The 19,778-nt window shown below is 42.4% G+C and overlaps 2 protein-coding genes across 2 annotated transcripts; one reads left to right on the forward strand and one right to left on the reverse strand.

Annotated features, from left to right (window-relative positions):
• The first annotated feature begins 144 nt into the window (after nucleotides 1-144).
• On the forward strand, nucleotides 145-2,150 carry vimr1 (vimentin-related 1). The gene is made up of 3 exons (XM_071896774.2): nucleotides 145-616; nucleotides 900-1,568; nucleotides 2,116-2,150. Exons 1-3 carry the CDS (start codon nucleotides 145-147, stop codon nucleotides 2,148-2,150), a joined length of 1,176 nt encoding a protein of 391 aa, XP_071752875.2.
• Nucleotides 2,151-2,926: 776 nt separating this feature from the next.
• On the reverse strand, nucleotides 2,927-19,778 carry nop14 (NOP14 nucleolar protein homolog (yeast)). Its single transcript, XM_071896765.2, has 19 exons — nucleotides 19,623-19,778; nucleotides 18,350-18,535; nucleotides 17,604-17,738; nucleotides 16,612-16,753; nucleotides 14,413-14,558; nucleotides 14,082-14,219; nucleotides 13,562-13,684; nucleotides 13,196-13,327; nucleotides 12,718-13,063; nucleotides 11,964-12,094; nucleotides 11,715-11,800; nucleotides 11,451-11,586; nucleotides 11,091-11,192; nucleotides 10,229-10,382; nucleotides 6,843-7,002; nucleotides 4,454-4,601; nucleotides 4,028-4,146; nucleotides 3,709-3,864; nucleotides 2,927-3,526 (listed from the first exon to the last, which is right to left on the reverse strand). Exons 2-19 carry the CDS (start codon nucleotides 18,533-18,535, stop codon nucleotides 3,430-3,432), a joined length of 2,637 nt encoding a protein of 878 aa, XP_071752866.2. The 5' UTR covers nucleotides 19,623-19,778; the 3' UTR covers nucleotides 2,927-3,429.

Raw genomic sequence — 19,778 nt, forward strand, 5'->3', positions numbered from 1 at the left:
GGGCGTCAGTTGAAAGGGGGGCTCGGCAAAGACGAAACAACGGAGACGGAAGAAGAGGCCAATCTAGAATCCTGGAATTATCTTAAAACAACAAACCCAATATTTACCACAAACTCTTTACACCAAGTACAGAAAAAAAACAATATGAGAGGAGCGTCTTATTCCCCAAAAAGCCTGCAGGTGAGTGGCAAAAGTAGCAGGATGAGGGTTCAGAGCCCGTCCCCATGTCGGTGCCGTGGATCCTCATATAGCGACCGTGGGCGCGCAGGTTTCCAGGGCACCGCAGTTGAGGTGGGCACAGAGATACACCAGTACCATGCCAATGAGCAGGAGGAGATGCAGGAGCTAAATGTAAGGTTTGCAGGATACATCGAGAAGGTCCAGGCACTAGAACAGAGAAACGCTGCTCTGCAAGCTGAGCTGGCAGCTCTGCAGGGCCGCTACAAGGGAGGCCCCACAGGCATCGGCAAAGAGTACGAGATCAAGTTCAAGGAGATGAGGGAACTGATCGAGTCCCTGACCAATGAGAAGGGAGCAGCTGATATCGAGCGGGGATATGTTGAAGAGGAGGTTGAAGTTTGGAGGCTCAAGCTGGAAGAGGAGCTGGCACTCAAAGGTAGAGGAGAGTGAAACCCAAAGATGCTATTTGATCTTTATCAAAGCATTTCTATTAATTCCTGTGTAGCTTCACACTAGGGACAAAAATTGTCATTTAGAAAAAATATATAATCAAATAGGAGATGTCTCACTGAGAGCAAACAGTGGTCAGATTTATATAGTATAGCAAACTAATTGCAGACAATGATATGTCTTTAGAACTAATAAAAATGCACTTCTAAACTATCTCTCCACCCTCTTCTCTCCACTTTCTACCACTCTGCCTTCCTTGCTGTCTCCAGAGGAGGCAGAGATGATCCTGAGAGAGTTCCGCCAAGATGTCGACAACGCCACGCTGCAGAAGGCCGAGCTGGAGAGGCGTGTAGAGCAGCTGGTGGCCGAGATTGAGTTCCTGAAGAAGCTGCATGACGAAGAGGTGGCCGACCTCATGAAGCAGATCGAGGACTCAAAGGTTACCGCCGAGCTTGGCGGTGACCGGCCGGACCTGGCTGCCTACCTGCGCAACATGCGTGCAGAGATCGAGGCGGTGGCTGCCCGCAACGTCCAGGAGGCCGAGAAGTGGTACAAGGGCAAGTTCGACACCCTTAAGGTGCACGCCAGCAAGCACGAGGACCAGATGAAGACCATGAAGGAGGAGATCAGCACCTTCCACAACCAGGTGACAGACCTGCAGAACCAGATCGACGGGCTGAGAGCTCGCAAGGCGGCGCTACAGCAGCAGCTGGAGGACATGGAGATGGCCCACATGGACAAGGTGGGCGGCCTGGAGGGCATCATCGCCCAGCTGGAGGCCCAGCTCTGTGAAACCAAACTGGAGATGACCAAGTACTTGCAGGACTACCAGGAACTGTTGCACATCAAGCTGAAGCTGGATGCAGAGATCGCCACCTACAGAAAACTGCTGGAGGGGGAAGAGCTGAGGCTTGGAATCCCCACAGAACTAGCAACAGGTAAAGTGAAGTTGTGGCACATCTAACGATTATTTAGTGATAGCCCGGTTAAGATTAAGGAGATTGAGAAATTCTGTGGATCGATTACAAGCAGAATCTCATCTCCTTTCAAATCCAGTATATGGGGATGACACAAAAGCACTCAAAAGTCATCTTCTTCCATTGCAGGTGTCTAAATATCATTCCAGGCTGCGGAGAGCTTCAAATCCAAGGTGAGGCCATTTTAGTGATGAACCTTTGCTGTCACTGCTGTATCATAACAGTCTTAAAGAAGCATACGCACATCCGTGTTATTTCACAAGTGCTGGGTAGTAAAAATGAATACAAAAAAGAAGATAATACTCAGACACTGCTTTTGTGTTCCCAAGTGTGATTTCTATTTGTTTCTTACATGCTGTGAGCACGACGGCGTTTCGACAGAGACTGGTAAGAAAAAAAACAGAAATCACGCTTGGGAACAAAAGAGCAGTGAGCGGGTATTCTCTTCTTTACTTTTGTATCATAAGACATAAAGGGAATTTAACGCTCTTTCTGTATCCCTGTGTAGCAGCAGTCAAAGAACCCCAGATCTTCCAGCAGTGAGATCCACTCAGCCACACCTTAACCAGCTCTTCCCGCTGGACTAGCCGAACCGTACCTCCTCCGTCCCTACCACACCCTTTGAATGCCTGCCTGCTGTCTGAGTTCTTTCATCTCTACTATCCCAACACATTAGATCACCCCACTACAATCTTATCTCAACCATCTCCTGACCCAACCTTCCTGCTAAACCCTTTTCTTCTCCCCTCCCCTCGGATCATTCAACTCCTTTGTCATTCCTGTATTATAGCATTCCTTCACCCAGTCCTCTGTCTGTTCAATCTCTGCTTTCTCCCCATTTCTTAAAGAAATTCTGCTAAATTTTTCCTCCACCCTTCACCCCTCCCATCCCTACCTGTCTGGATCCAAATTTGGGATGTCACAAATTGGTAACAACTCATTAAAAAAAAAATTGACTACACAACTGGCTCCACTTCCCTTACCAGCCTCTGCGACACCCTCCCACCAACCCAAATGTTTATGTAATAGAACTGACAATGACACATAAATGTTTAACAATTTCTACTTAATAAAGCTTGATGTGCATACGCTTCCTGGGTTTGTTTCTTCAACATATAAGTCATGGTGTTTGCATCACTGATTCCTCTTTTATCATAACTTTGTAAATCTATGAAATGCTCACTATCAAGCAGAAAGATTTTACTATGATGGTAGTAATCCACAATCTTTATCACTTGAAACTAAACCGCATGACCTTACTTTGCTGAGCTTGATTGGAAACACAAATGCATTGCTGATAGACAACAAAAACAAACTGATAAAAACAGAAGATACTTTTATTATCTCAAACACAAATATTTTAGCATGTTTAGGTCATGGTTTCTGAGGGGAAAAAGGAGAATGCAAACTATATATTTACTCTTTTGTTGACTGACAATTCAACAGTATCTGACCGTCGAGTCAGAGTGGTGGAAGAAACGCCATTCAACTGACAAATCAGGAATGCATGGCACTTTCCAAAGCTCACAAAATGCCCACATCAGTTACATGATGACAATCGTGTGTACATTTCAGACAGCTACACTATAGACATTTGCAATTGAAGAGTACAAAATGGGTGTTACACCAAGGCAATTGCATTTATCCTGTATCATTATGAAAACAATCTGCAAAGTACAACACAGTTTCCAGTTCCACAAGTTGCATTTGGGGACAAAGTTTCAACCTTGCGTAGACTACTGCCTGTCTTATCTGCAGCTGAATGGGAGATGTCCACTTGACAGAGCGCAAATGATGAAGAAAAGGAGATGGATTAGGTGTTTCACTTCCTCTTCCTCCTCTTCAGGGCCTTCCACTCTCCCTCTTGAGTGGCCAAGCTGCCAAACAGCTCCCTCACTTTCCTCTTCCTCTCTGCATCCCTGAAACACAAAGATAAAAAGTAGAAAATGTTACAGCTCTTTACAGCCATAAGCATTTAACAGATACTAAAAACATACTGCACCATACCATACAGTTCTTCTTTGTGATTAAAAAGGCAAAACAAAATGCATCATCCATCGTTTTTGCTCCCTTCAATAATGACACTGGGTGTCATACACACCTGCTCATGACCTCACTGAGCTTCTCTCTGGCCAGGAAGCGTGAGTCCTTCCTGATTTCTCTCAGCGCGCCCTTGAACTCCTTCTTGTACTTGTGCTTCAGTCGCTCCTTCTCTCTCTCCTCTTTGGTGCTCCCACGCTTCTTTCCATAGTCCAACCTGAGAAATAAATATAAAAGATGCAAAAGAGAGATGTAAAATAGATAATTGCCTCAGTTCCTTGAATTATGGTAAATGAGTGGCTAGGCCGGGAGAGGACATTAATTTCAATTTGGTTAACAAGCAGTGTTTTTATTCACTGTCATTTTTCATTGTCACTTACACTTCAACAATCTTAGGTGTGAGCAGCTTCAGAGGAATAGGCTTCTTCTTCTCAAACACCAAGGCACCGTGGGTCACGGCGGCGCTGCTGATAGCCGCCAGGATCTCACTGTGAAGCTCCTGGGATACAAACAACGCAAGATTATAATTAGGGAGATACAGAAAATCAGTTACTGAGAGAGAGAGAGAGAGAGAGAGAGAGAGAGAGAGAGAGAGAGAGAGAGAGAGAGAGAGAGAGAGAGAGAGAGAGAGAGAGAGAGAGAGAGAGAGAGAGAGAGAGAGAGAGTCAGAGTGCCTGTGTGTGTGTGTGTGTGTGTGTTGTAACCCCTAAGTCGCCCTGCTGACCCTCCATAAAACTCCTTCCCCTGTGCAAGTTCAGTACCAGGTCGCTGCTCCTAACCCTCTGCCCTGACACTTTGGCACCAACCTGTAAAAGCACCGGGTATGTTTGGGCAGGAAGATGTTTCGAAAGCAGCGTGCTGATTGGCTGGAAAATGTGTGTGAAGGAAGTGAGGTCTTTGTAGAGCAGGCAGCACCGCTTCACCAGGTCCAGGCAGGTGGACAGACACATCAGCCTGTGGACAGAGATATAAACATTAGCATTCCAATATTTAACATTTATTTCCTATAATATTTCACTGGTGGTTAGGAAAGTATCTTTGGGTATTCTTCTCACATTCAATTATGTCTCAAAAATCAGGCAAGATTTTCTAAGATTTAACACAAAACATTATAGACAGTGGTGATATTTGAACACATTCATAACTGTATTTATTTGTTACATACTGGGTTGGAAATAGAGAAAGACAGGATTCTCCTAATATCTTATCTTAATATGCTGTCAAATGCTGGTTGTGTTAACTATGAAAGATGTCCATTATTGGCCCATGAGTTTAACTTTCTGTCTGCAAACAAAGGTATAAATCTTTACTTATATGGACAAACACTAACACACATACACACATTCTTCCCCCAGTGTGGAGACTGTCTATCAGTCATTAAGTGCACTCCGCTGCCCTACAGGGTCGTGCGGCACGTTCTCTCTCTCCTTCCCTACCCGAGGCCGAGCTGCATCGCCGTGGCAGTAATTACCGCGGCTATGAGACTCTTCACACACAGCTGCTGGTGCGCATCTGTCTTTGTAAGGCCTAAAGGAATCTAGAAATTAGAATAGAACTGGGCACCCAGGTGCGAGGAGCAAGAGTCACACGCAGCGCTGCGTTCATAACAGTGTTGATGGGACTGGACTGGACCGGGCCTCAGCTCCAGTCATTATGCATCAACAACTGTCAAGAAATCACAGTTAAGATGGCTTACAGAATGACAGCTGCTGCTTTCAAATGAATAAATTAATAAATATACTTCCTGTGGAGTATACATTTTGTCTTCATGGCTACAGACCGAAATTTTCTAAATTAAGTTGATTTTGTTTTGGGTTTCCGAGCATGGTAGAAGATGAGATTCATTAAAGATTAAATTGGGGCAATTAGCTATGTTTATGCTGCACGACTCACTCATTTTTTATAGTCGTCATCAAACGGCACATCCTCATTAACTAATTTGACTCTTAACACGACCACTTCAGAGTCAGACCGTTGTAGGGGATGTTATGTGTATCAATTTTTCAGAGTGCTAAGAGAAAATCTATACGCACACAAACTTAGCACAACCACATACTCCCATGCTATTGGTCCATGCCTGGTTTGCTGAAGCCTGTTTGCAGGGAGTTGTGTCGGTTTTCTCTGCTAAAGCTTTGCTTTGTGCCCACACACCAGCTGCTGTGTGAAACCATGCTGGCCACTCGTCAGAATCATAATAGTGGATCTAACAACACCGAGCCTTACTGTTTGTACAGGTAAACACAATATGGGGGCTTAGCTTAGTTTTCAATACCTGTACAGTGGTAGTCAGTATAGAAGCCCCCCCATCAGGTGCTGCAGGACATGGCAGCTTTTACAAAATGTTGTAACGTAGGCCCAAGCAGGAATCGTGTAAGACAATGCATCTCTAATTACCGGTTGCCAGACCACTACTTGACCCTCTGGCAACTGAACAAAAATGGAAGGCTCCAGCAATTCCTCTCAAACGAGGACACGAGACTGCAGCTGGCATAGACAGTTAGATGGCTGTTGGCTAGATCTGTATAAATGCGTGTATGTGTGCCTCTATTTATATGAAAAATGAAAATGAGTGTCTCTTTTTCACTTCCACCTCTCCAGTGGAACTTACTCCATCTCTCTCCGATCTATTCCTGCCTGGCTGTTTCGTGTTTGGCGATCTCATCCAGGTCTTACTCAGCTCGAGGAGCCGTTACAGACAGACCCAAGGTTTTCTCACGCTTCATCTCCCTCCCTCTTCCAACTGCACCTATAATTGTCAGTCTCCAGGCAAGTGTTAACTTCTGTTATTACATGGCTTTGGTGAGTACTCAATTCTGATTGGCCAGTGAATGCATTCTGAAATCTGTTGTTTCTGAGTATCACACCACTGTTTCACATATAATCATGTCACTCCACAGTCAAGTCCTGTCAGATCGACTGTTTTCTAATCAAATTAACTTTTGGCAGAAGCTTGTAAATTACATGAGCTTGTAATAAAATCATTTGAAATCAATATTGCGTGTCAAATGATTATTGTCTAATAAACAGGTAAAATGAGTCTCTGCTTTGCATTGGGCTCTTGATTCACCCTATCAGGACTTATTTTTCAGTAATAACCAGCTCGTTGTACGTCATCTCTAACTTACTGAACCCCCCCCCCCACCCCCCCCCATCCAGTCCCTGTTTCCCTGCAGGTGTACCTCCCTCCAGTCCTACCTGTGGTGGTCTCTGTCAAGGTCAGTTTTGAGCTCCAGGTGTTGCGTAGCAGAGAGTGGCAGGGTTTTCTTGCTCCAGCTCTTGCAGGACTCTGGGTCTGACAGCACCAGTAGGTCACTGCACTTCCCTGTTGGCCTGAAGGGCGGCACCACAGAGTAACCTGCAACACAACGTCAACGTCTGTCAATCACACTTCATATCAGAGAATAGACTGCTGTCAGGAGCATTGGTAGAACTGTGAGTGAGGCTAGACAGAGAGAATTGTACTGAGTATGAATCAGTCTATAAGTATGCAAGTGGCATGCAATTGGAGCTCCAATGAATATTTGAAAAATTTGAAAACGTTTTTTTAAATCGAAAAACAATTCCTGTTGTCAAATGATCTCTGTATTTTATAGATTTGCTAGTGATCGTGTCCATGGGCAATCCGCCATTAACTGGAGAGTAAGAAGATCAATCATCTCCAAGGCAGTAACAAGAAATCGACTGCACAGCACCATCGACGTGCGTTCTATTGTTCTAACACATGTTCTTCTACTTCTCTGCTCAGTCCGGTGGCCTCGTTTCTGTCCACTCACAAACAGTAGAAGAAAACAAACTCTTTTTGCAAAAGTAAGTTTCCGCTCTCCATGGCAATTGTTTGGACACCACTGGTGTAGTGGGATTACTAATACAAGTTCAAGTTTCAAGTTTATTCATATAGCCGTTTATCACATGCATGTCTCAAAGGACACGCAAATACAGTTACATTCATTTGAGATATGTGTCTATTTGATTTTTTTAATTATTATTTCCTACACTTTGAAAAGCTAAATACATTTGGTTTATTTGGCTATTTATCATATTAAGTGGAAAGATTATATTGTATGAAACTATTGTGAATTGGTCATAAAATGCACATTTTGATTTTTAAATTAATTCTGTTGCACTAAACAGTTAAAAAATTGGGCGTTCTTGATTATAGATTATTCAAATATTCAATGTAAGGTTCAAGATATTACTCTAAAACAGGGAAAAAAATCGATAGTTGCAACCCCATATATGCAAAGCTGCCTCTTAAAGTTAAGATGTGCTTTGTTGAATATTTACTCCAGCTTCAGAGGTTGCAGGATTAGATCGTAACAATAATCAAATACTGTGACTGTGTGGCTCGTGAAATCAACTGACAGTCTGCTGTTATGGAAATGAAAGAGAGCATCTTCCACTCAGCTTGTTTAACATGACTGTCGAGAGTGTACTGCCATAACTGCTGATGAGGTAAAGTGACACTTACGTGTGAATTGGTAGTGTATGTGTGTGTGTGTGTGTACCTAGTATGAGGTCATGTGCAAGCATTTCTATTTTTTATTTTTTTATTTTATATTGCATTTCTGACAATTTTATTTTATTATATAGTGACCAGTAGAGAGTGAGAAGATAGACATGAGGCTTTTGACATTTGATGCTCATTAATAAACCATCTGAAACCACAAGAGGAAATATAATCAACATACCCTAAATACACACTCCTCTCACACCCTTGCACCCATACACATACAGTGAAACCAGCAAACCACCGACCAAACATCACAAAAAGGAAAAAAAGAGGAGAAATGGAGAAATGGCAATAGACTGTACCCAATCTATTTCCACAGCAACACAGTGCTTCAGCCCAAAACACCCGGGAACATCACACACATACCACTACACCAGGCTTCAGCAGTGACACACACACAAAATCGTGCCAGCCTGTAACAGTTAAAAAAAGATTCCACACACTAGGCTGTAATAGTTGTATAACTACCATCATAGCAGCCCGTAACAGCTAGATACATACTGTTGAGGAAGAAATGGAAAAGTACCTGTAGTAAGCAACATTCTTATATGCTCACTTAATATGTAACCTTTGACCCATTTTTCCCTAAAACTCAAGAATACTGAATCTGCTTCACCATTATAAGATTAAACTCTAAAGTAACATCTTGTGTGTTTCTCACAGAACTGTGAGCCTGGAATGTGCAAATGCTCAAATCTCATAGATAATATTGACTAAGTGGCCTTGACAAAGTAATAACTTGTTGTCTTCTAGAAGGTCACCTCTTATTACGCATCTCCTAAAAGTGCTAAACCTATAATTATCATTGGTTCTTCAGTCTTCTTCATATGACCTTATACCTTTTTACCAGTAGCTTTATTACATTCTATGTGTATTAACATAATCATGAACATTCAACACTATAAAACTCTGTGTAATCATCCATCACTTTTTGATTTTGAGTTCCTTGCCTCCCAACATGCAGATTGAATAAACCTGTCAAACTGCCACAATACAAATACACAAGCCTGTATTGTAACAGTTACAGCAGTTTGTAAAACCTCTGAAGCCTCTACAGTCAGCCCCCTCTACCCTGCAGTACACAGTCCGCATCCCAACACAACATATTCTTAAACTCCACAATATCACTGACTACATATTCCACCCTTTGAGTGACCAACCACATAAACAGCAGCAGTGAGTCAATGGGCTCAACTCAACTTGTTCACTTTCCTTCTCCCTGAATATACCGGCTCAACTGAAGAAATACATGTATAACAGGTACCTTCTCTCTTTCTCTCTCTAGAGAGAGAGAGAATTAGTTGAGTTGAGAGACACTTATACATATGATCTGAGCCTTGGGGTGTGTAGTTAAGTCAGCATCAAAGCAGACAGTAGATACTGGCATCAAAATGTGCATGATATGACTTTTGACAGTGTATACTGTGGTATAATCCAGTCTCTTATCTTTTAGGCAACATTTTGACATGTTAAAAGGCCTTTTAACAAATTATTTAACAACTGCTTATTTGTCAAAGCCACTACAATGCACATTATTCTCCTAAGTGTTTGATTGACATTTGCTTACACAGCAATACACACACTGTGCAACGCGAAAGGCTTCATCTTCATAATTTACAATCAAAGGCATAAAGACTATCCTTATCATTGTTGTTTAACCATTGTAAACTCACATAAAGAATATTCTCAAATACTAAAATCATAGCCATGTTGTATACCTGTCAAAATAACTACTTGTCACAGTCGGCTACAATGTGTAGCTCCAATTATATCGCATCACTATGCTAGGCAAACAATTTGAGGCTCATGCTCTGTGCAATGGACTTTGCATGGGCTTCATGGTCCAAATTCAGATTTTTTTTTAAATAAATCATCATCATTATCCTCCAGAATATGAAAAATATGGTTATGTAAACCGTATCACCCACCTGTTTATGACTCACTAATAACACAAAAATTTGTGAGTGTCCACCTTCTGCTGCCCAACAAAATGCCCCCATGTGCATCACGTGCCTGTCTGTGCTGCATGTTGTGAGTGGTGTGTTGTGTGTGTGTGTGTGTGTGCAGCTACCTGTCGAGGTCTTGTCCCGCACAGCCAGGTGCAGCGTCCCAGACAGGAAGTTGATCAGCTCAGGCAGGAAGCGCTTTGACAGAGAGACGTACTCCAGAGCCAGGCAGCACAGCACCAAGCCTGACGTCACGTCCTGCAATGATGTCACCGGGCACTGAGGCCGAGAGGCACACGCACACACACACACACACACACACACACACACACACAGACAGAGAGGTATGATATAGCATTAGTACTGACATTAAAATCATTTAGGGCTTACATGCAATAGATTACATCAATTACACTGAAGACATTATAAATATTAAAAAAAAAACAGCTACAAACTCATTATGCAAGAAGCAAACTGGAGTTGTGACACAACCATCATGTTTTCATTTGTGACTTGCTTCAACAACACTAGCATATGAACACTGAATGAATCAGCTTTGAGTCACACAATAGTGGTGTAACAACACAGAACTGTGAGACTGAATGCGATCCGGAAAACAAAAACATAATCAAATAATTAAAAACTTTTGGTGAGTATGTATGGCCAGCGTCTCCTCATCCAGAAATAACAGACAAACACAGAATGCTGACTGATGAGGGGAGAACAACTGAGTTCAAACAGAATGGGAAATGATGAAAGCTTATTACTTATTAAAGGCCACAGCGCAAAAGTAGTCCATGACACATGAACACACACACAGACACACACACACACAGACAGGCAGGTAGGTAGGTAGGAAAGCCAGCAGGACAGTCAAGACAGCCAGATGAGGACTATGACAGAAAATAAACTACATAGAGAAGAGAGACACACAGATACAGAAACACACACACACACACACACACACACACACACAGCTGTGTGTACCTTGGTGAGAGCCTGGCTGATGAAAATCAGAGCTGGAGTGGTGACCGGGTGTCTGAAGTCTGAGGTGGGGAACAGCAAGGCTGTCACCTTCAGGTAGATTAGCTTAAAACACACAAAATTGTATTTGTCAAACAGAGAAACAAGAATTTTGCCAACAGATATTCTCTCATTCTGAGGCTAGGATTAATGCAGGCCTGTGAAACCACCCATTACCTAATGATCAATAATGTACGCTGAGCCAAATGACTTTTAAACCTTCTAAAATCTCTGTTACTCATAGCGATATTAATCTATATCAGTATCACACCTTCATATCATCAACTGACCACTTCAGGTATATATATAAGAGGCGATGCATACCATGTCTAGTGGTGGGAAAGCAGTGCGCCCTTTGACCTCCAGCACCTCCTCCATGCTATGAGCAGCGTCTCCGAGGGCGCTCTGCACGGCTTTACAGGCGGCTTCCGGAAACATCTGGCACAGACCGTACAACTCTCTAGCAAAGGAAGGGAGGGACACAAACAAAGACATGGAGCAGGGACAAAGAGACAGGTTTGGATTTGAGGACTAAATATTTGAAAGGAGGCAAAAGGGCGGTGAAAGAAAGCAACTTTTTGAACTCACGGTATGAGCTTATCGACGGTGGTGAGTTCAGGCGGACTCCTGGTGGCCAGTTCTCCTACGTACTCCAAAAGGAAGCCAAAGAGTTTCTGACAAAAACAGAGATAAAATATTATCACCTCATACAACACAGAACACAACCCCCCTCTCACATCCATGGGACACTTGGATTATGATAAACTGGCCACAGCTGTCTAAGAGATATGGAGAAGTGCAGCACTGATACATATTTGACATGTACGCTCCACATACCTGCAGTTTGAGCTTGTTGCCCACAGCCAAGCTGGGGTGGTTGCATTTCTGAGTCCGGGCCAGTATGAGGCGCTGGTTGTCCGGGGAGTGGCCGTGGAGCAGATCCTTCAGGTCACTGTAGCTCTCTGGGGCTGGGAGAGGGGCGGACACAGCATGTAAGTATAGTAGATGGATCACTGCATACTTATGTTGAGGATAAATGCCTTCTCTAAAATAATATACACTCATCTGAGCTTTATTCAAGACGTTTCTATCTGTGATGGTTGTGAAGATAAACATGGTTCAGAAGTCAGTTCCAATGGAAAAAGCAAGTTTTTGTAATATCAGATACTTCTTGAGGTGACAATTTATGTTTTAAAGACCCACCAGTTGTTAAGCAATGAACTTAAACATAAAGGCAGTCCAAAGAGATGATAAGCCTCCAACAATTAAAACAAAATTCAATTTAAATTCAATTCACAACAACAAATTAGCACGTGCTGGCCTGGGGCTTCGTGTCCATACAATGTTCAGCAAGTTACAGCAAGTATGGCTGACTGCTATTACAGTTTATTTTTTTCTTACTGCCATCTCCTAAAATACAGTGAAATCTGTTGCTGCCGCTGAGCATTTGGCTAGTATTGTCACCAACACAATGCCCACAGCCACTGATCAGCTTTGGTCAGTCTAACTACTGAGTGATAATTAAACTCCAATTTAAAAATGATGGGTTCTTTAGTAATTTGAACATGTTTCTATGTGTGACAGCAGTTACCAGTAAATGTGTACGGCAGCTCTGCTTTAGCCGCCTCCTGCTGGGCCTTCATCTCCTCTGTGGTCAGACTCTTCCTCGGCTTGGCACCGCTCTCTTTCTCCTTCTGTCCTTTCCCCTCTTCCTCGCTCTCTTGCTCAGAGTCCAGGTCCGAGTGACAGTCTTCTTCCTCACAGCTGCCCTCCTCTTCTTCCTCCTCCTCCTCCTCCTCCTCCTCTTCATCTTCATCTCCATCTTCATCGTCCTCCTCTCCCTCCGATTCCTCCTCCTGACTACTCTCTCCCTCTTCATCATCCTCATCTTCGTCTTCATCTTTCTCTGACCCCTCCTCAATGTTCCATTTTCCATCCTAGAGATAAAAAGAAATGCAAATGAAATGAATTCTGCATCAACATATAAATGGATAAAAATGTGACAACAGAGAAAACATTATTCTGATCCATAGATAAAATATGCAAATACATCACATGTTGCCTCTTACCTGATAGGCCAGGATCTTTTTGTCCTCCTTATCCAGGATGAAGCCGTCATTGAGGTCGTCTGCAGACATGTGGGTCTGACTCTGTGTTTTCTCCTCTGCCGCATCTCCCATCATCCTCCTCAGACGGTCGGCCTGGAGAAAACAACCGCATGGAAACAAAACCACAAAGCAGAAGACAACTACTATAATACAGAGCATGAAAACAAGTTAAAACAAAACAACAGGATAGGTACTTTTAACAACTCTGCATTTCAAAGAGACAGAATATTGACAGGACATTGTTCACATTGATACAACAATGCTGAACGACTGCAGACAAGATCAGGCAAAGCTCTGCGCTGCGTTTACAATGTTGTGTTTACAGACCTCCAGTTTCTGCAGCCGCTCCCTCTCCTCCCTGGCCACCTCCTCCGGGGTTTTCATTTTCTCAGAGGGCTGCGCCTTCATCTCAAAGCCCAGCTCCCTCACCATCATGTCATACTCATCCAGCTGGAAAGCACAGAGGGAAAGTCGAGAAAGAACGAGGGAGGAATGATATCAATAATCCCACTGGTGTGAGACTGTGGTTAAGGGTATCGTATGTGAAACAGAACGCCAGATCAATAAACTTTTCATTTACACAAGACAACTGTCACTATAGACAGCAAATAAAGTGGTTACATTAAATTATTATATTAGACAGTAGAACCAAGGAAACTGATAGTTAGCGATGAATAGATTAGGTAGGAATAGATAGGTTTTCTGGGGCCAATTCCGACTCCACCTTTCTTGATCCAGCAATTGAACCTTTCTTTTTGATTGGGCAGTTGAAATGGTGATTGCCAGATCACCGATGACCTACTTAGAACATCTGGCCGACGGATTGGTGCATCCCTACTGGTCGTACCTTGGGTTTCTCCTCCTGCTTTTCAGCGCGGTCAGCTTTGGGCGTCTTATGCGCCATCAGGGCCTGGATGCTCTTCCAGTCCTGGTCCAGCTTCTCCGTCAACTCCTGCGCCTCCTCCCTCTGCACCTGCCGTTCCCGCTGAGGAAGACAGACACGAGATGATGAATCATCTGAACCGCAAACCACGTCTCATCGTGGTCTACCTCGTCGTACCACGAGGTGGACTGTCTTCGTTAACACAGATCCAAGATTAACAACACTAAAAGGTTAGCGTGGACCCAAAGCTGGACTGTTCGGCGTTTCCATCGTCAGGAGCGTGTTAGCGGCTCACCTTCTCCTGTTTGGACTTCTGGATGAGCTCTTCAATGAGCTCCTGCCTGGACTTGGCCCTCTGGCTTCCTCCCTCCTCCGGCTCTCCTGGCATCTTCTTCCTCAGGAGGCCCCCTCCTCCTCCGAAGTGGGAGGCAGTCAGCTCAGCTAGGAGAGAGAGAGATGGAGAGAAACACTGTTAGTCACTGTTACATACCAGCTCTGTCATCTACCTAATGACTTTTCAAATCCCACAGGGGGGCTGGGAATCGTAAATATCTTTCCTCTGATCATGAATTACTGGAACAGACACACTCTCGGGGATTTCTCACAATTACAATCCCAAGTGTGCAAGGTGATGATCCAAAGATGGGTCGGTGGGTAAGATAGAGAAAGAAACATAGACACACATACATGAATAATAAATCACACAAATACCGTGCCAAGGCTATTGACCTATATTAAAACCCAACTGCCTAATGATTAAAGATACAATGCAATATGATGATACTTAATTTCTCAGAAACTTTTCATACAATTCAAACATCTATATACAGTATATCTACATGATGTGCACAGTCCTAATGCGTGTAATATATAGCTTAGCTTGAGTGCGGGACCCATCAGAAGTCCCTCTACCCCCTAACTGCCCATTCAGCCCTCTGATTCACTCTAGAATAAAAGAGTGCTTAAATCTGTTGATTCCACAATGCGGGACGCCTCCCAGATGGCATCGGCTGCTACTCAGAATGTAACACATTAAGTAGTGAGAAAGGAGAACAGTGCTGATGCCAGAGAAAAGGAAAACCGGGGCCCTTACAAATATTAACAATTAAGCTGCAATCTTACAAACAATCTGGTTTATTCTCTTGACACTGTGGTTTCCCTTCTTACTTTCTCTCTCTCTCTCTCTCTCTCATCTTCCACACCATCATCTATCCCCTCATTAAATTTAGTAAGCCCCCCTTCCCTCTTCTTTCTACTTGGTTGTTACGAGACACGAGAACGGGAACCCAGGCCATGCTGACCTGGGATAAGAGCCCATTACTTTCAGGCAGTAACAAAAAACACAAAAAGGCTTGGTTTGTTGCTGCATATAATTCGAGTGGGAATGTGCTGCGACCCTCAACTGCACCCAAAAGCAAACAGGCTAGCAGCTTTGTTTATTTGTATAGAGATCAAACATAGAAACAAAGTGATAAGAATACTGTAAATTAATTTTTCAATTTTGCTTCAGATTATCTAATCCTACACTAGAATAAATGTCAAAAATGGTGAATTTAAACTTGTTTTCATTGTCCCTCACTCAGAAAAGTCAAATGTCTGGACAAGTGTGGTAATTGCTCCCTCTAGTGCGCAATTTAACCATTGTGTCTTTACCCTTAAATGACACCAGAGAGAGAGAGAGGGAGAGAGGGAGAGAGGGAGAGAGGGAGAGCGAGAGCGTTAAAGAGAGAGTCTGTTGGCACAAACTCAAAACTCGTACAGCGAGCATTATGGCTACATTTTGATGTCAACAAAAAACATGACAGCGAGCAGGACTTATTACTAGTGGGATCATCATTTCTGTCCCCTGTATTAGAAATAACCTGCTATTCATAGTATTCCCATGATGTCACATGCATTTCCTACCAATATGGCGCTTCACAATACACACAGCTCATTGGCTGCGTTTGTCATTTGATTGTAATCACCTGTTAATTTATTACAATCACCTGTTATTTTCCTACCAAGAAGGCCTTGTGGTGATGTAACAGAATACTATGAATTGCTCATTCAAAGAGGGAGAAGGTATCTGGTGGACTGATGCATCTGTGGTCCACAAGTGGATGGAAATATCCTCTAAATTGGTTTATTCATAGCAACAGTGATATCAATAGCAGGGTATCAAAAGTGCAGGTAAAAATCTTAACCTAAATATGGCCAAGTTACTCAGTGCATGTAAATGTAGCCAATGACCCAACATTAAATTAATTTATACTGAAAATTTGTTGACTGTGGTAAGGTTGATTGAAGTGATATACAACAACAAATAATTGATACATCCATTACTCATAAACATTCACTGCAGAAATTTAAGGGAACAAACTCAGAATATTTTACACTGCTCACTCATGGTCCAAATATTGGACCCTGGACCAGACTCGAGGTACAACATAAATTTGGGTTACAATGAATTGTTGGACTGTATAGTTAGCCTCTAGACTGTGGCAGCGCTCACCTGACAAAAGGCCTTTCTCTTCCGCTTCATTATCGCTGTCCACTGTGTCATTGAATTTCTCCATTTCAGCCAATGACTGGCCATAATGAGTTAGCTCCTCCTCCTCATTCAGGTTGTACATGTCCTTCTTATCATGGGTCCGCTGAAAGATAATGGAAAACGAATGGAGGTTAAGGCTTGAAGCTAACAGTCTTCAATGTTCCAGGGACAATGAATGTATTTGCGATTGTAAAAACTTTGCGATTGTAAAAATCTGTGTTAAACTGTGTTTGAGAGAATTGCAAGTAAGCAATAGTACTCTAAGTACTTCATGACAATTTCTCAAATATCTAGTGTACTTATAAGCAACAACATAAAACATACTGTGTACCATGTAGCAATGAATAATCTTTCTAATAATTAATCTTTATAATAAGGACACATCACTTAACGTTCACATCAATGGCTGGAACTCTTCTGTATGAACTTACATTGTTGGCACAGCCAAGTACATTATGTACTAGGGAGATTTCCATGAACATTATTGAGTACATACAATATTTCTCTACAGGTTTGCTCTAGCCAGTGTGTACTGGTGGTTATGGATGTTCAGGTGACTGGCAGCATCGAGATGAGCCAGCAGCAACAGAACTGATATGACTACTGCCTCATCTGCAACTGTAAGTAATCAAATCAATTTGTGTAAAATGTCACAAGGCCGATGTTATGCAACTTAGCTGACAATCTAAACTGATACATAGGTTACTCTTAATGCTCAATGAAATCAAACTAGTGAGAAGCCTGAGCCTTAGATAGCTACATAATTAAACATGACATTAAATCTGTCTGAATGTGGGTTTATTTAATTGAAAGAACTTATAACTTTACATTTACAACTACATTAAGCCTGAATTTTGTGTGTTTGTGCTATGTGTTATCTCAGGTAATGTAAGCCTGTGGCAGTTTCCTCCATTTTCACACAGCAAACACAGACGTATCATGACTTGACTGACCTGTCGCTCCATGGCAAACCTCTGTAGGATTTTGTCCTCTGGTGCCATCTTGGTATCGTACTCTCCAAAGCGTCGATCGATGAATTTGTTGGACTTGTCCTTCTGTTTGTATTCCTTCAGAAGGGTCTCTTTTCTCTGTGGATCAAACATCGAGAAGGGTTTACGATCTCTTCTCCACTCCTCACGCAAACACACAAATGTGCACACGCACGCACACACACACACACACACAAAAGCATTCCACCAGTGCCAACTGTGTGTCCCTGCAGCATGGCAGAGCTCAAATGGGTTTGACTAAGCTCCAACAGGCTGCAAAATGGTGTTTCTTTAGTGGAGAGTTACACATTTGTGTCATTATGTGTTAACCAGAGTTTGATCTAGGCTGTGCCACTGACCAATCAATCTGGTCTGATGAAGAGCAGAGAGCTCAAAACTTCACTTGTATTGATGTTAATTACCTAGTAGAATAAACTCTAAAATGTATTTATTTCAATAGGCAACAAATTCAAATGAGCAAAACACCCATTATTTTTTGCAAATGTATCTCAGGATCATTGTCTTACTTTGATCCCCATAAACCTCAAGATATCACTTTTGAGGTAAAAAAAAAAAAATGTTACTGACCATCATAGATTATGGTAAGTGTGGGAAAAGATCCAGGTTGGCAGGGGCAGAGACTTCCTCATCCCCCGTGTCTCCCTCTTACCAACCCTGACTCAGATATTTACAGATATTTAGCCTCTCACCTTGTTGATGGCTTTGGACCGAGACACACCCGGCAGACCCACATCATGCTTGGTCTTCCTCCCCAGAACCTCAAATTTCTTCCTGTTGATCTTCACCTCGAATGGGTTGTTCTTGATCTCGGTGGAGGTCTTGGTCTTGCGGACCTTGTCAGCAAGGCTCTTCTTCTTCTTCGGTGCCTTCCCCATCTGCAGCAGTGCAGGGACAGATGAGTTCACAAGTTTCTTTTTACACGGTCACACTCTGTTCATGATACCCCCCATCTGAGAGACTGAAAGGTGGGCAGTTAATGATGCACTAGGGCTGGGTGATAATTCAATATTATCGTGTATCGTCTTTCAGTGGGATCGTATCGTGATGATATGATGATATTGTGATATCGCGATACACAATTCTGTTGTCTAAATTGACAACAATAAGCAAATCTTATTTAGAAACTCTGACAAAATGAGGTACAAAACATTTTAAGGAATATTTTTTGAAGATTTCAGACTTTGGTTTGGCATCACACCTAACATTACCATGCAGTTCAAAGCAGTCAATTTGATTATTTAACATGTGATTTTGCATCCGTAAGCCATATTGTGATATATAGAGATATTGAAAGAAAAACTTATCGTGATTATCGTGATATTGATTACAAACACATTGCCCAGCTCTAGTTTTATCTCTGTCTCCCTCTCTCTCTTTCCCTGTTTCCTTTTCTTACACCGGGTTATCTCGATCTCTTTCTTTTTTTCCTAATATCTGTAAATACCATCTTTGGTACCATCTGTCTTATGCTGACAACGTCATTTTGTGTGTGTATTCTATATGTGTTTTTTAACAAAAGCTCATCTAGGGACAAACATTGCAAATTAGCTTAGGCTATAAATGTTAATGATATGTGACATCAGACTGTTTGCGTTAATATGTTCTATCTGTCTATGTATCTGTCCCTATTCAAATAAACATTGAAATGAAATGAAATCTGTAAAAACTCTTGTACCAAGCTGAAGATGCTGCTTATCCTCTTTATTTATTGTACGTTAGCACATTTATTGCATTTCTATCTACCTCATATTTTTTACTTACTATACTTTTTTCATATCTCTAACTAGCCTTTGGTTTCTTGATTTCTGACTTTGATTCTGCTGCTGTTACGATGTAAAAAAAAACCTGGATCAGTACAATTACATCCCTCCTAGTCTAGCTAACACTATCTCACATTTATAGCTGGCTAACGTTATGACCAAGTAGTAAACAAACTTCATATCACATTCTGGCGTCGTTTACCTTTTAGCTATGTCGAGGACTCGCGTTATTTGTTCCACGCGGAGGAAACCATGAAATAGTAACGTTATGCCAATATGGGCTTTAAAATAAAATCACTTATTTCTTTACTATCCACGTTTTTCCATTTGAGATTGTCCGGCGTGCAGCCAGTCTGAG

Source organism: Centroberyx gerrardi, chromosome 2 (genome assembly GCF_048128805.1).
Source record: "Centroberyx gerrardi isolate f3 chromosome 2, fCenGer3.hap1.cur.20231027, whole genome shotgun sequence".
NCBI lineage: Eukaryota > Metazoa > Chordata > Actinopteri > Beryciformes > Berycidae > Centroberyx > Centroberyx gerrardi.

What these genes read in the sequence shown, in the direction of transcription:
- vimr1 (XM_071896774.2), top strand. Translation starts at nt 145, where the DNA reads ATGAGAGGAGCGTCTTATTCCCCAAAAAGCCTGCAGGTGAGTGGCAAA. An exon ending in AGAGGAGCTGGCACTCAAAG is followed by an intron (nt 617 to 899) that starts GTAGAGGAGAGT and finishes TGCTGTCTCCAG; the next exon opens with AGGAGGCAGAGATGATCCTG. An exon ending in CCCCACAGAACTAGCAACAG is followed by an intron (nt 1,569 to 2,115) that starts GTAAAGTGAAGT and finishes ATCCCTGTGTAG; the next exon opens with CAGCAGTCAAAGAACCCCAG.
- nop14 (XM_071896765.2), bottom strand. Translation starts at nt 18,535, where the DNA reads ATGGGGAAGGCACCGAAGAAGAAGAAGAGCCTTGCTGACAAGGTCCGC. An exon ending in AGAAGTCCAAACAGGAGAAG is followed by an intron (nt 14,220 to 14,412) that starts GTGAGCCGCTAA and finishes TGTCTTCCTCAG; the next exon opens with CGGGAACGGCAGGTGCAGAG. An exon ending in TCAGCCAGGCTCTCACCAAG is followed by an intron (nt 10,383 to 11,090) that starts GTACACACAGCT and finishes TCTCGGCCTCAG; the next exon opens with TGCCCGGTGACATCATTGCA.